The sequence below is a fragment of the Mytilus californianus genome, unplaced genomic scaffold (assembly GCF_021869535.1).
Source record: "Mytilus californianus isolate M0D057914Y unplaced genomic scaffold, xbMytCali1.0.p SCAF_3, whole genome shotgun sequence".
Lineage (NCBI taxonomy): Eukaryota > Metazoa > Mollusca > Bivalvia > Mytilida > Mytilidae > Mytilus > Mytilus californianus.
Window position 1 is genome coordinate 102,891,970 of NW_026262679.1, and position 14,239 is coordinate 102,906,208.

At 32.7% G+C, this 14,239-nt stretch overlaps 1 protein-coding gene across 4 annotated transcripts in view; it reads left to right on the forward strand.

Moving 5' to 3' along the window:
* LOC127735618 (sulfotransferase 1C2-like) overlaps positions 1 to 14,239 on the forward strand; it is an 89,195-nt gene that overhangs the window by 65,699 nt on the left and 9,257 nt on the right. Inside the window, exons 1-6 of one of the 4 annotated variants that reach the window (XM_052245851.1) lie at positions 5,135 to 5,324; positions 6,360 to 6,563; positions 6,915 to 7,226; positions 8,536 to 8,642; positions 11,810 to 11,987; positions 13,032 to 13,202. The exons of 1 other annotated variant lie outside the window; for it this stretch is intronic. In XM_052245851.1, the coding sequence (XP_052101811.1) occupies positions 5,297 to 5,324; positions 6,360 to 6,563; positions 6,915 to 7,226; positions 8,536 to 8,642; positions 11,810 to 11,987; positions 13,032 to 13,144 (942 nt within the window). In that variant the 5' untranslated portion in view covers positions 5,135 to 5,296 and the 3' untranslated portion in view covers positions 13,145 to 13,202. Of the gene's footprint in view, positions 1 to 5,134; positions 5,325 to 6,359; positions 6,564 to 6,914; positions 7,227 to 8,535; positions 8,643 to 11,809; positions 11,988 to 13,031; positions 13,203 to 14,239 lie in introns of those variants that run through there. 2 more of the 4 variants (XM_052245850.1, XM_052245848.1) reach the window with 2 other exon arrangements.

Consider the following 14,239-nt stretch of genomic DNA (forward strand, 5'->3'; position numbering starts at 1 on the left):
GTGGTATGCACTAAAATCCTGATTTTCTCTTCATTATTGGTCGTGCCAATCGTCAAAGGCAAAGACAGCTGTAAAAAAAATCCCTAAATGAATGACAGAAATGGTTTTAGTCAAGTTTTCCCCCTTCTGATTAAGCCCATTCCCACCCATTTCAGTTTGTTTTTGTAGCAATGCGGTGTACACTGACATTGTTAAAAAATAATTCTACAGTAGATTATGTGGTATTTCACCATATGAGAAACATTGCTGAGGTAAATCTGCCTGCCATGACATTCATGCCACGAATTGGTAAAAAAAAACCTGACGTTGTAGCAGTTATTCCTTGTTACAAATGATGTCGCCTAATTTGAATTAGATGGCGTGACATTAAACTACATGTTAACCAGGTCCATAGGTGGTCACTTACGGGTTATTACTACCTGCTCGGATGTTTCAGGGACTAAAAAGTAATTTTATTGGTTAAAATTGTTCTCAAAAGAACGTGGACTAAATTATGTCTGTAATATCTAATGACATAATTTCAATTTTCATTTCTTAGTCGTGACAAAAAGGAAAATCACCGACTTTTTACTGAATAAAACTTCGCAAAGGTTTCAAGGTAATGTTCAACGAAGAAAACATAATTTATTCGCTTCTAATTTCGCGTCAAGAATTCCGCCATGTTTGATTATCTGAGGAAATTCAGGAATTGATTTTTTTCTATTCAAAAAGGGGTACGGGAAGCATGATAAGCAATGACATGAATATAAGTTATGATTTGATGAAAACAATATACAAAATATGTGTTGCGTTTTTTGGAAAGTTTGCTATAGCTTCCAATGTTCTGCTCCAAGATAATGTAGTACTAGTGTTTGAATACTGATTCTATAAGAAGATGCTTTTGAAATTTTGAGTTATTACTCTTTTGAAAAGATTACAGGTAGAACAAGAGGCTCTCAAGAGCCTGAATCGCTCACCTGTATTTCAGAGGAGAAGATATTTAAATGTTAGCAAACTTTATGAACAAATTGTGTAAAATTGTCTTTAAAGGGCAATAACTCCTTAAGGGGTCAATTGACAATTATGGTCATATTAACTTTTTTGTAGATCTTACTTTGCTGAACATTATTGCTGCTTACAGTTTATATATATCGATAATAATATTCAAAATAATAACAAAAAATTGCAAAATTTGGTTAAAACTACCAATTCGGTGGCAGCAACCCAACAATGGGTTGTTCGATTCGTCTGAAAATTTCTGAGCTGATAGATTTTGATCAATTGAACAATTTTACACCATGTCAGATTTGCTCTAAAAGCTTTAGTTTTTGAGATATAAGCCAAAAACTGCATTTGACCCCCATGTTCTATTTTTAGCCATGGCGGCCATGTTTGTCGATGGATCAAAACTTGGGATACAATTTATAAACAAGATACCCTAAGGAACATTTAGTTAAAGTTTGAAGGTATTTGGCCCAGTAGTTTCAGAGGAGAAGATTTTTTAAATAGTTTACGACGACGACAGACGACGACGACGACAGACAACGGACGACGACGGACGCCAAGTGATGGCATAAGCTCACATGGGGCCCTTCGGGCCCCGGTGAGCTAATAAAAAAGGAATGAATGTTCACCGACAATTCAGACGAATTTAACTTCATTTTGAAAATGAGTATCACAAACACTACTTCGAGGATCTGCCATGCGCTGAAGAGAAAATCAAAAGAAATCTACGCGAGACAGCGTTTAATTCATGAATATTTTTATGAATGAAAGTTTTCCCGCGCTATTTTTACTACGTACTTAAAAGCTTGAGTGTATCGAAAGAATCCGGCATGACTGACATTACTGAAATGCAACATGTTTATATTTTGACCAACTTTGAAGCCGTCGGATAATTGACAAGTGATAATAGTTTAATAGAACAATACACAGGTGACAGAATATCAAATGCTCGATAATCATATGGCTTATGTCTCACGCCAAGGATGAGTAAAGTTAAATACCGTCTTTGATAGAAAAGTTCATTGTTTTTGCCAAAACATCGATCGAAGGTTTTGATGCCAAAAAACATTTAAAAACTTTTAATTCCGTTATTTAAATACTAGCTATTTCACATTCCAATGTGTATATAAGGACCTTCACTCGTTTAGCATGCTCAAGTGGATCAAACTGACAGCAGAAAAACATTGACTCAACAACAATTCGTATCACAGCCTCCTCAGTGCCCGATTAACAACTACATTTGTACGCACATTGTTACAAGGATAAGGCTTGTATTAAAAACAACTGAGTCAGCTTCTACTTCTTAGAATAGCTCAGTGTATCAAGACAAGTGCTATTTACATGATTAAATAACATTTGTCCATGTACTTGCAAAATTGCTTGCTTTTAACAATGCAGTGGCGGATCCAGAACTTTTTTATCCTCACACTTTATTCCTGGGGCAGTATGATTCTTTAAGATTGACCTATGATTAACTATGTATTATCTAACACAGAGGCAATGATTACTAGTATATCAAATGAATGGCTGAAAACCAAAAATCTCAAATGTTTTGGTAATATGTTTATTTTGAAGCGTTAATTATCAACTTCTAATGACATAACACAAAGTTTACATTTTATCTAAAAACTTGATTTGCATCAGGAGAAAAACAAAAATAACCGATGAAAATTATGACCAAAAATAAACAAATATGTATTCAGACAATTCTGCGTCTTTCAGCAAATGGTTTGTGAAAATCTAACAGTGAATGCCTTAAAAGAGCCCCCTTCAAATGTAGTTTTTTATATTTTTTTTATAATTTTTACATTCACTGACCGATTTAATTGTGTGTTGAAGAATCCAGAACTAATATAATTATACATAATAATACCAGAGAATCTAACAACTATTATAGATCACCGTACGGCCCTCAATAATTAGCAAATTCGATGCCTCACAGTAAGTTATAAAAGGCCCCGAAATAAAAAAAAAAGTTGAACAATTCAAACGAGAAAAGTAACGGCCTGATGTATTTACATAACAATAAACGGGAAAATAATATGATATACAGCAACAAACGACAGCCAACGAGTTACAGGTTCCTGACTTTGGACAGGCACATACAGAATGTGACAAAGTTAAAAACTTTGCCGGCACCAAATCCTTCCCTAACCTGGAACAGTGTTAAAACAGTACAACACATACATTTTTGTGCCAAAGTTTGCATAAATTCGTTATGGGTCAAAACTAATCAATATTCTATTAACTAATATTAACGTTATATAAGTATGATTCAAGTAATATTTAAATTTCCACTTTGGTCTCCGGAAGAGTGACCAGTGTAAATATGTATTATATTTATTGTTGAGTTGCTGTCTCATTGAAATGTACTCAAATCAGGTTTTATTGAAAAAATAATGTTATATTCAAAAGAGGAACACATTCCAACGAATGTAAATAAAATATATATTATAAATTCATATTTTATGTATTCTATTAGTAAAATAGATGCGTTTCAAAAACACTATAATGGCAAACATAGTTATGTTGCCTATAATATTATAGTGAACGTCAAATTATGCTGTGACATTTTGGTAGACCACCATGCGACCGCTTTATTTTGGAGATTTGTACATAACTCTTTACTTTATAGTTAATACATATCAAAATGTTCCTTTTGCAAAGGAATTTGACATTATGGTGATGTTTTTCGAGAAGCTGATCTTGATTTTTTGAAGATTTGTAACTACTTGTCCTTAATAATTCAAAGAAAAAATGAAGACGCTTGCATTGTGACATTTTGGTAGACACCCATGCATTCAACGCATCGATATCCGAAACTAATCGATAAAAATATAATTTAAAGCATATAAAGCTGTAAAATGAGAAAAAAGTATGTCTGTCACACTAGCATTTGTTTTTCTTAAATCACAAGTTCAAATTTTGACACTTGTGATCTTGCAGGTTTCTTTAATTTTGAAACAAAAAACTGTAGTACTCAAGGAAGTTACAACATGAAGAAATACTGCGGTTCCTAAAAAAAACAAAAGAAGAAAAGAAGACACAGATTTCGCAAATTTATGCTATGGCGAAGACAAAATTTTTTCAGTTTGCTTTTACTTGCATGTACTCGAAGGTCTGTTAACAGAGAAATATGGATTAAACAACGAACCACTGATATATTATACAGGGATGTGTAGTTTTGACGCTATACATGTACATTATTCTCGATTTAACCGATCTCTGCGTTCACATTTAAAGCAAGATCGGTTCACTTTAGATCGATTCAAATAAGACTACCTCTTTTGGTGTTGTTTAGGCCAATGGGACAAAACTCTACCAGAGACCTAATGACATACAACAGTTAACAATTATAAAGGTCACCGTAATATTGATCATCCCTGTAATTTGCTCTATGTGATGTCGCAAAATTTCAACGGAGACAATTTCTTTGCATGGAAGAAAGGAAGAAAGACCATTCACAATTAGTCTAACACTTTTTTCTCTCTCTTTTAATTAAATTTCCAATAAATATGTCTTTCAAATGTAGAGTTCATGAGATAAACTGCCAATATTCCATGTGGACCCCCCCCCCCCCCCCCCCCCTTTCCCCCTTTTGCGCTCTCCATTTACAACCCTCGAATTTAGCTTTCCAATCTAATTAAAACTAAAACCTTGCTTTCTATGAGGGCTTGAAATTCATAAATTTGTAAAAAAAAAAATTGTATGAATTTTATTTCTTACAATCAGATATCGTTCAGTCAGCGTCCCGATTCAGCCGTTTCCAGTCAATCTCGTCCAGATTATCCTGTTCTCCATCCAATAATTCAATACCTATTTGTTTCTATCGGAGGTAAAAAACAAGAATGTGTCCATAGTACACGGATGCCCCACTCGCACTATCATTTTCCATGTTCAGTGGACCTTGAAACTGGGGCCAAAACTTTAATTTGGACGCCAGACGCGCGTTTCATCTGCATTAGATTTATCAGTGGCGCTCGAATTAAAACCGTTGTAGGCCAAAGAAAATAAAACGGATACTGAATATTACGTGCAAAGTTCATAATCGAATGAAAATTTTCAAAAATTCACGTATTGACATATCGTTGGTAAATAGCTATTGTGTCATGTGTCATTTCTTTATCTTCAACGACTGATATATACCTGAGGTTATATTGATGAAATAATGGCGGTTACATTTTAATGTAAGCTGTAAAAAAATTGCCCAGAATTCAACACTGCTGTTATTGACACTTGTTTTCACGGTAGACTGTGGCTGACAGCAGATTGATCAATATTTTTTTTGTATCCTAGGTTTTACAAGTTGGAAATGATAGCAAAAGGAAAGTATCATTTTGGTGAGTTTTCCTCAATTTTGTTCTTCATTTCTTCAATTCAGAAGTGTAATATTATTAATTTTGATACATTTGTTTGTGTATGACCCATTTCACAATAAGATAAACAAATACGTTAGGCTGATTTTTTATGAAGGTATGTATACATCTATTCTATACATGTAGTGCCCTATGCGTTTTGGGTCTTTATTTATTTTTTTTTTTTTTTTGTAAATATAGCCTATCGATTGATTAATGTGCATAATGAAACGACAATTTAACAAAATAAAATCGTCTGCTCAGTTTACAACTGATAACCTACATTTCTTAATCATGTTTCTATATTCGCCGTGACTATATATATGGTATACAAATCAGACAATCATTAAATTTTCTATAAAAACATCAAAACAAATCAATGATGAGAACTAGGAAGTAGAAAAATAAGTTATCTTTCAATTCTAAAAGAAAGGCGACAGATGCCAAAAGGACTTTCAAACTCATAAGGTGAAAATAAACTGACAAAACAGGCAAAAAAGAAAAAGACCAAAAGACAAACAACAGTATCGAAAACTAAAGACTGAGTAACACAAACCCCACCAAAAACCGGGTGTCATCTCAAGTACAAACTTTCAACTAAAGATGGTTATAACACAATATGATTTTCAGAAGTTCCAATCACGATATGTCATCATAACAATGACATTCTTTTTATTGGCTTTTAAAAAAGAAAACACAAAAATTGGGAGGACACCATTTTAGCGAAGTAGAAATACACCTTCCTTTACCTACGAAATTCTGAATTAATCATTTCAAATGTGAATTACTCCTGTAAAGGTTAACCAATATTCATTTCATTATGTTATGTGCATTTGCCAAACTAGCTCATACTACATAAAAAAAACTTAAAAATTTCCTTATCAGCTTCAATTACAATTTATAATATGTCCTTTATAATTGAAATTTAAAGATTTATATAGACAAACGATAATTTAAATTACATAAACAGAACATTTAGTAAGTTATATAATTTTCAATGCTGTCTTCAAATGTTTACAGGACCAATTACTGATGAGGATGAAGTAGTAACAGTTACTTTATCAGAAGATATGAAAGTGGAAAATTTAATTGTAGACGAATATGAATCAAGAATAAACTTCAGAAAGAATGGCAAACTACCTGATCCAAGAATTATGATACCACAAATTCAAACAATGGACGTCTTCGATGATGACATCTTCATCTGTGCTTATAAAAAATGTGGTAAGAATTCTTATAAAAATAAGGAGATGAGTTATGATTGCCAATGAGACAACTATCCACCAAATTACTCCTTTTTTAAGCTGAAAGTCGGGTATTTTTTTCGTTAAGTTTTTTAATTATCGAAAAAGGTTAGAGTGTCATGTCCGTCTGTCCGTCAAAGCTTCACACATTTCGAACTGAGAAAAAAACAAAAATGAAAAACAAGGTTGACCAATTAAACCACAAAATGTGCACATGACAATTGTAATTGGATATTAACCATTCAACACTTATTAAGGTATTATACATGTGTCATGTGTATCCGCCTTTAGATGTATCTAAGGGACTTTATACGTATATTTTTATTTATAGGAACTCACTGGGTATGGGAAATGGTACAGATGATAGTGAACGGCAAGGCTGAATACTATTCTAAAGCTAAAGCATGTTGTATGTTGGAATTCCATTTGCCGGATGAATACAGTGATTTACAGAGGCCAAGAATATTTAACTGTCATTTTACGCCAAAATGTTTACCGAAACAAGCGTTTGAGAAAAAATGTAAAATGATCATTATTGAACGAAACCCGAAAGATATTCTTACATCTCAGTATCACCACTTGAAACTATTCCCTCAGTTCTCACTTCCATGGTCAGACTTCCTAAAAAGTGTATATACAAATGGTAAGTTATGAGATTTCAGATAAAGCACATCATATCTTCTCGATCGAGTTGCTACTTACCATTTGATTTTGCCTTTGTCATCTTTCGCCTTTCTTTTACTATGCTTAATCAATTTCTTAACAGGTCAATACGTCTTAAATGACGGGAATGGAATTATGTATAAGTAAGGTAATACTTGGTAATTTTTTATGAATATTTAAACCGAGGCGTAGCCGAGGGTTTTAAATATTCATAAAATATGAACAAGTATTGTGTGACCAAAGTTAGAACATATTCACACCATTGAGTAACAAAATTAGCCTCTTGTAATAATCAAACCTTAATATGAGCTCACTTTAAGTTTAACAAGGTTAGTAAAAGGGATGTGAATCATATGTAATGGTCATTTCAGTAGATGGAATGAAATAGCAATGAGATACTTTTGTGATAACAAAAACAGGATAAATTATTCAAAAATTGAGATTTCTTCTGCTTCAGTTACAATTTAATACTTATATATCTAAAATTCCTTCTTTTTAAAAAGCACACAATGTTATATAAATAAGCGTTTCTAAAATTGCATAATTTTATCAATAAATTTTGAAATTACAATCATTTCAACATCAGATGCTTACTTTTTTATGGATCATGAATGTATTGACTTTTTTTCAAAAAAACTTCCTTTGATTTTTTTATCAGTAGTCATTGTTTCTAAAAAATAAAACCATTGATTTTAAGGTTTCGTATAAAAATTATATTAAATATTATTTTATCTACACCTTTGACCCCTTTTCAATTCTTTTATTTTTCTATATAATACATGTAATATGTGCCAATTTAAACGTTAACAATGTTGAAATCTCAACATGAAATGTTTTATAGTTCTATTCTCCTGTTTTCATTTATAATAATTAGATAAACAACAATACTCATGATTTTTTTTCTTTTGCCCTTTTTCTATGGAAATTGCCTCCAGGGATTGTGCAGTTTTAAGAATTCACTTTCATAATTAATCTACAATGAAGTCATTCACGTATAGCATTTTATATTGGAAAGCCATGTACTGGGAAAAATAGAAAGGAAAATACTGATTTTCCATTGGACGAGAATGGGTGAGTATGTTCTAAAACAATAATAATGGTGTTTTTGTGTAAAAAAAATGTTTTTGTGTAAAAAAAAACATCATATATATAGCAATTAAAAAGGTTCATTTAAAAAAAAATTATATCGTTTATCATCCTAAGATTTACAGTGTGAAATATCATAAATTTAGTTCTTTTTCAGATATTGCATAAAAACGCTAGAAAATTTATGAACTTTTCATTGGCAGATCGGAATGTGAGTTCCAACTGGTTCTTTTACCGAAAAAAATGGTCTGATTTCTTGTCATCAAGTGACAACCCATGGCTTGTATTGAAATATGAAGACATTAAACAGGTAAATTTAGATGATTACTGACTGCATAAGACAAAATCATTTGAAATTACTGATAGAGCTTTGACATTTAAAACTATTATATGAGACTTAGCAATCATTTTTTTTTAAATAAATCTGTTGCTGATATGGTCCAATTTATCAATCTTAGATCTAATAGTTAAGGAATTAATAATGTAAAAATTAAAATAACAAAAACACCGAACCGAAGGAAAATTCAAAACGGAAAGTCCTTTATCTAATGGAAAAATCAAAAGCTCAAACACATAAAACGAATTGAAAACAATTGTCATATTCCTGACTTGGTACAGGCATTTCCTTATGTAGAAAATGGTGGATTAAACCTAGTGTTATAGTTAGCTAAACCTCTCACTTGTATGATTTGATTTGATTTTTGGTGTTTTAACGCCACTTTTAAGCACCGCTTTTGGGCTATTTCGTGGCGGCCAATTTTTATTGGTGGAGGAAGCCGGAGTGCCCGGAGAAAACCACCGACCTTCGATAGGAAAACTGACAATCCTAGACAAATAAGATTGGAGAAGAGTGCACCCGCACGAGCGGGGTTCGAACTCACAACCTCAGTGTTGACTGGCTAGTGATTACAGTAGTAACTACTTAGACCACTCGGCCACCGAGGCCCCCCTCACTTGTGGATTAGGATTAGGATTTGATAATATTCATTTATATGCACAATATTTCTAAATGAAATACAAGTTCAAACCTCATACAAGAAAATACTTAATAAATAACACATAGCTGTGAGGGTGATAGAGCAGATTGTTATCCCGAGAAAACATTGTCAACCGAGGCCCTTTTCAGCTATATGTTATTTAATTGATTTTACTGAACGTTCTGACATTATTGTCTTTTCAATTGAAAATTGAAAGTAATTAACTATGACGTCATGTACATAACAATGTTACAGTTATTAGAAGAAAAAAAAACAAAAGTGAAGCAAGATGTATTATTTTATGTTTACAGACGATGAAAAAAGTTTGAGACCGAAATGTAGAACTTGAGCATTGTCTTTAAACTTATTTATGCAAATATATTATCGATTTCTGATTGGTCTGCACGAAAGGGTGACATTCATAAAAATTGTCTCCCGCGGGACTTATGGGTTAGATTAAATTGTCTCCCTCGTATTAACCAATCAAAATCTGGCATTTTAACGTGTAGTATAATAAATGACATTCTCTACTAATATTTTACATGGACTTCAATGTGGTTTATTGTAATGTATATACAATTGAGAATTGAAATGGGGAATTGTCAAAGAGACAACAACCCAATCAAAGAGCAGAAAACAGCCCAAGGCCACCAATGGGTCTTCAACACAGCGAGAAAATCCCCCACCCGGAGGCGGGCTTCAGCTGTATGCAGTTATGTAGACGCGTAAATATTTTCATTTGTTCACAGCAATCTGCTAGAACTAACGGTTTACTTTCTCTGGCTAGTCTGATTAAAGATTAACTAAGACGTTTTTATATGACCACACAATTTTTGCAGTGTATAATGGTATGGCGATGTCGTCGTCGTCATCATCGTCTTCGTCGTCGTCGTCGTCATCATCATCTTCGTCGTCGTCGTCGTCATCATCGTCTTATTCAGAAAATAATGTGAGTATAAGTGTATTGATCATTATGAAATTGTACCGAAAGGTTCCATACCACAAAAAGAAGGTGGGGATTGATGTTTTGGGTTATTGTCCTAACTGTGTAGGAATAAGGAGCCAACAAGGGGCCAAAAACAAGCATTTTCTTGTTTTAGGACAACAACTTGAGTAAAAATTAATGGATCTCTATGAAATTGTACCACAAAGTTCCATACCTAAAAAGGAAGGTTCTGATTGATTTTGGTAGTTATGGCCCAAACCGTTTAGGAATTAGGGGCAAAAAGGGTCCAAAAACAAGGATTTTCTGGTTTCCGGACAACAACTTGAGTAAAAGTCTATGGATCTCTATGAAATTGTACCACAAGATTCCATACCAAAAAAGGAAGGTTGTGATTGATTTTTTTGGTTTATGGTCCTTACCGTTTAGGAATTAGGGGCCAAAAAAGGGGCCTAACTTTTCTAATACTTTGTATAAAGCGTTCATTTCTTGACCAATTTCAGAGTCTTTATTTGTTGTGGTTCTTTGATATGCTAAAACGAACCGTGTATTAAAATTTGGATTTCGGGCCCCGTTTTTAAATTTGTCCACATTGAGGTCCAAAGGTCCAAATTTTGAATTTGTTTGACTTCATCAAAAATTTAATTATTGGGGTTCTTTAATATGCCAAAACTGACCGAGTATTTAGATTTTTAATTTTGGGCCTCGTTTTCAAATTGATCCATATTTTAAAAGGTCTGAAGGGTCCAAATTTTAAACTTTGTTTGATTTCAACAAGAATCTAATTCTATGGGTTCTTTGATATGCTGAATCTACCTGTGTATTTTTTTATTTTGGGCCCCGTTTTCATATTGGTCCACAGGGTCAAAATTAAACTTAGTTTGACTTTAACAAAAAAGAACTTTTGGGGTTCTTTGATATGCTGAATCTAAAAATGTATTTAGGTTTTTGATAAGGGACCATGTTTTCAAGTCGGTCAAAATCGGGGTCCAAAACTAAACGTTCGATTTCAATAAAAATTGAATATATTGGGTTCTTTGATATGCTGAATCTAACCGTGTATTCATATTTTGGATTTTGGGCCACGTCATCAAATTGGTCTACATTGAGGTCCAAAGGGTTCAACATTAAACTTTGTATGATTTCAGTCAAAAATTGAATTGTTGGGGTTCTTTGATATGCTGAATCTAACCATGTATTTAGATTTTGGATATTGGACCATAATAGGTAAATGTCCAAGTTCAAGTTTTTAAGACCACATCCATTCTGTATCAGAAACTTATGTGGTGAAGTATTTAATAACAATCCTAATCAGAGCTGTATCAAGCTTGAATTGTGTGTCCATACTTACTCCAACTGTTCAGGGTTCGACCTCTACGGTCGTATCAAGCTTTGACGGAGCATTTTATTATTAAAGTATTTTGGTTTAGAATCCAATAAATGTTTTATATATTTGGCTTTCCAAAGTTTTAAACTCAAATGTAATTGTTCAAAATTACACAACTGGAAGTCGTGCTTTATTAATATATAATTCATATATTGTTTATACATTTATAGAATACCTTCGCGAGTTTGATCAAACTCGCCGACTTTTTAGATTATCCGCGTGAAGAAACTTTTTTAAAAGAAATACAAGAGAAATGCAGTTTGGACAAAATGCGAGACATGGAAAAGCTAAGAGAGAGTGGAACTGAGATTGTTAACTCTGATCAGACTTCCAAGTTATACAGAAAAGGTATTACAGGACGCCTAAGACAATTAAGTCTGGTATAAGTGACCACCTTTTCACGAATTAGCAAAGAATTTTGCATTTGAGAACCAAACAACTTCCAGTGCGGTTGCTTAAAAGCTCGCTGCAAACAAACATTTGTTATATCGGTTCTTGAGGTGACAGTGTATTTTTCTATGTTCTTTTCATATTTCTTGATCGATAGTCTTAGATCATATTTCGGATATGTCCAGATACAGATATGGTGAAGAAGTATAAAAAAAGTGCGGTATTGGTTTTGTTCCTTGTTGAAGGCCGTACGGAGACTTATAGTTGTAAACTTCTGTTTCATTTGATCTTTGGTAGAGAGTTGTCTCATTGGCAATCTTATATTTATACGGAGTACACATTATCATACATGTATATACCAAAAAGATTGAAATATTTGAAAAAATACTTATACCGCTAGAATCTTTTCCCCCAAATATGTGTCTGATTGGCCCCGTCAAAATTCCATATCAGATCCAATTCCGCTTAGATGTTTATTTTTTTATCCTTAAACCGATGTCCATGTTTAGTTTGACCTGAGTCGACTATTAATTACCCGCATTTCTAACTTGGAATAAAATAATCATTGTCTCCATGTGGGCGTGAGAAGCAACATTGCCTTTATTCTTCGTAATCATTGTTTATCAAATGCATGTTACTTCAATCGCTATTTACAAAATTCGATAAAACATTAGTGTAATGTGCAAATTTAAGTCTTGAAATGGTTAAGTTTGTTGAAAGCAGTCTGGTAAGAAAAAAACGTGTGTTTCTCCTGACTATCCACCGTAACGAATATTTCTTTGAGACTTTCAATAAAAAACTTAGATTTTGATAGGCAGTAAAGATTTTGAACCATAAGTGTTAATACGACCTATGAATTTATATTCATAAGCTCTACCAAATTTCTTTACAATCTTTCTAACATGACTCCGGATACAGCTGATCATCAAGTTGAATATATTGTATAAAGCCAATATACATCATCTTATCAGTAATAAAACTATCTATGATTGCTTGTTTTAGGTGTTGTTGGAGATTGGAAGAACAATTTTACAGTTGCACAGAATGAACAATTTGACGATCTGTTGAAGAAAAAATTAAATGGAGTAGATGTTAACTTTACATACGAATTATAAAAGACATTTTCTACTACTTTGTGTCCTATTAGTTTTTCATTAAAAGTTTATTTCTAAATCGACTTTGTTGGACGTAATGATGATTAAGGATCTATTTGTGTTCTTTTTTGTGTTGTTCCATCAGTGTTGATGCAAGAGATGTAAAGAATACATAAATGAGACAGCACCCAACGAATTAGAAAACTCTTGGACTTTATACATTACCGCTGTACTTCAATGCATGGTTATTCTCAGCTGTTCTTTTAGATATTAGATAGAGGCACTTGGGCCAACTTAACTATGACTTTATATTAAATGTACTTCCAAAAAAAGAAGATATTGGTGTAATTAAACTGTAAGTCGAAGAAAACAGGCATCATCATGATTAAAAGAAAAATACGAACAGATAAATAGCAATAAAACAAAACAGTACCCGTCCGTTATTGAGAAGTTTGACAATATTTGAATATTCCGGAGGCATACCGAATATTTTACGGAGGGAACCAACCTAGAACAACCTTCGTTTGAAACGAGGTCGAATATACAAAAGAGGCACTCAAAAACCATAAGCGGAAAACAATCAAGTTCATTTATGAAAAGGTTGATGGATATTAGTGTAGGGCATGATATAATAAAGTATATTTGTAATAATCTTTAGAAGTTTGTACGTATCTAAATGTTTATGTGTGAGATTGACTAGATCTTTGGTATTGATGATAGTACTGCAACAATTTTTTGTACAGTTTTGTATGTAATATAATAGATCGGGTAATAAGCCTGAGTTGTAATAAATTAGAACCCAAGGTAGTGTTTACAATTATTTTGATATTGTTTGTATGACTGTTCCATAAAAATCAGAAAGTGGAGTAATCATGAGATATATTACCGAAAAAACAGTTCCTACAGTATGTTTGTGGAGAACATAATTATGTTTGATAGAATTTTTCTTGTTTCTGTTGGTTAGTTCTTTATATTTGTCTGAATGTCCACAGAAACGAAATATTAATACACAAGATGATCAAGCTGGCATGTGTAGTAATGTTTTTGTAAGTCTTATATCTATTTGCGATCTTAATTGCATAATCTCAGAAAGTGGAGTAATTTATACATAGTTAA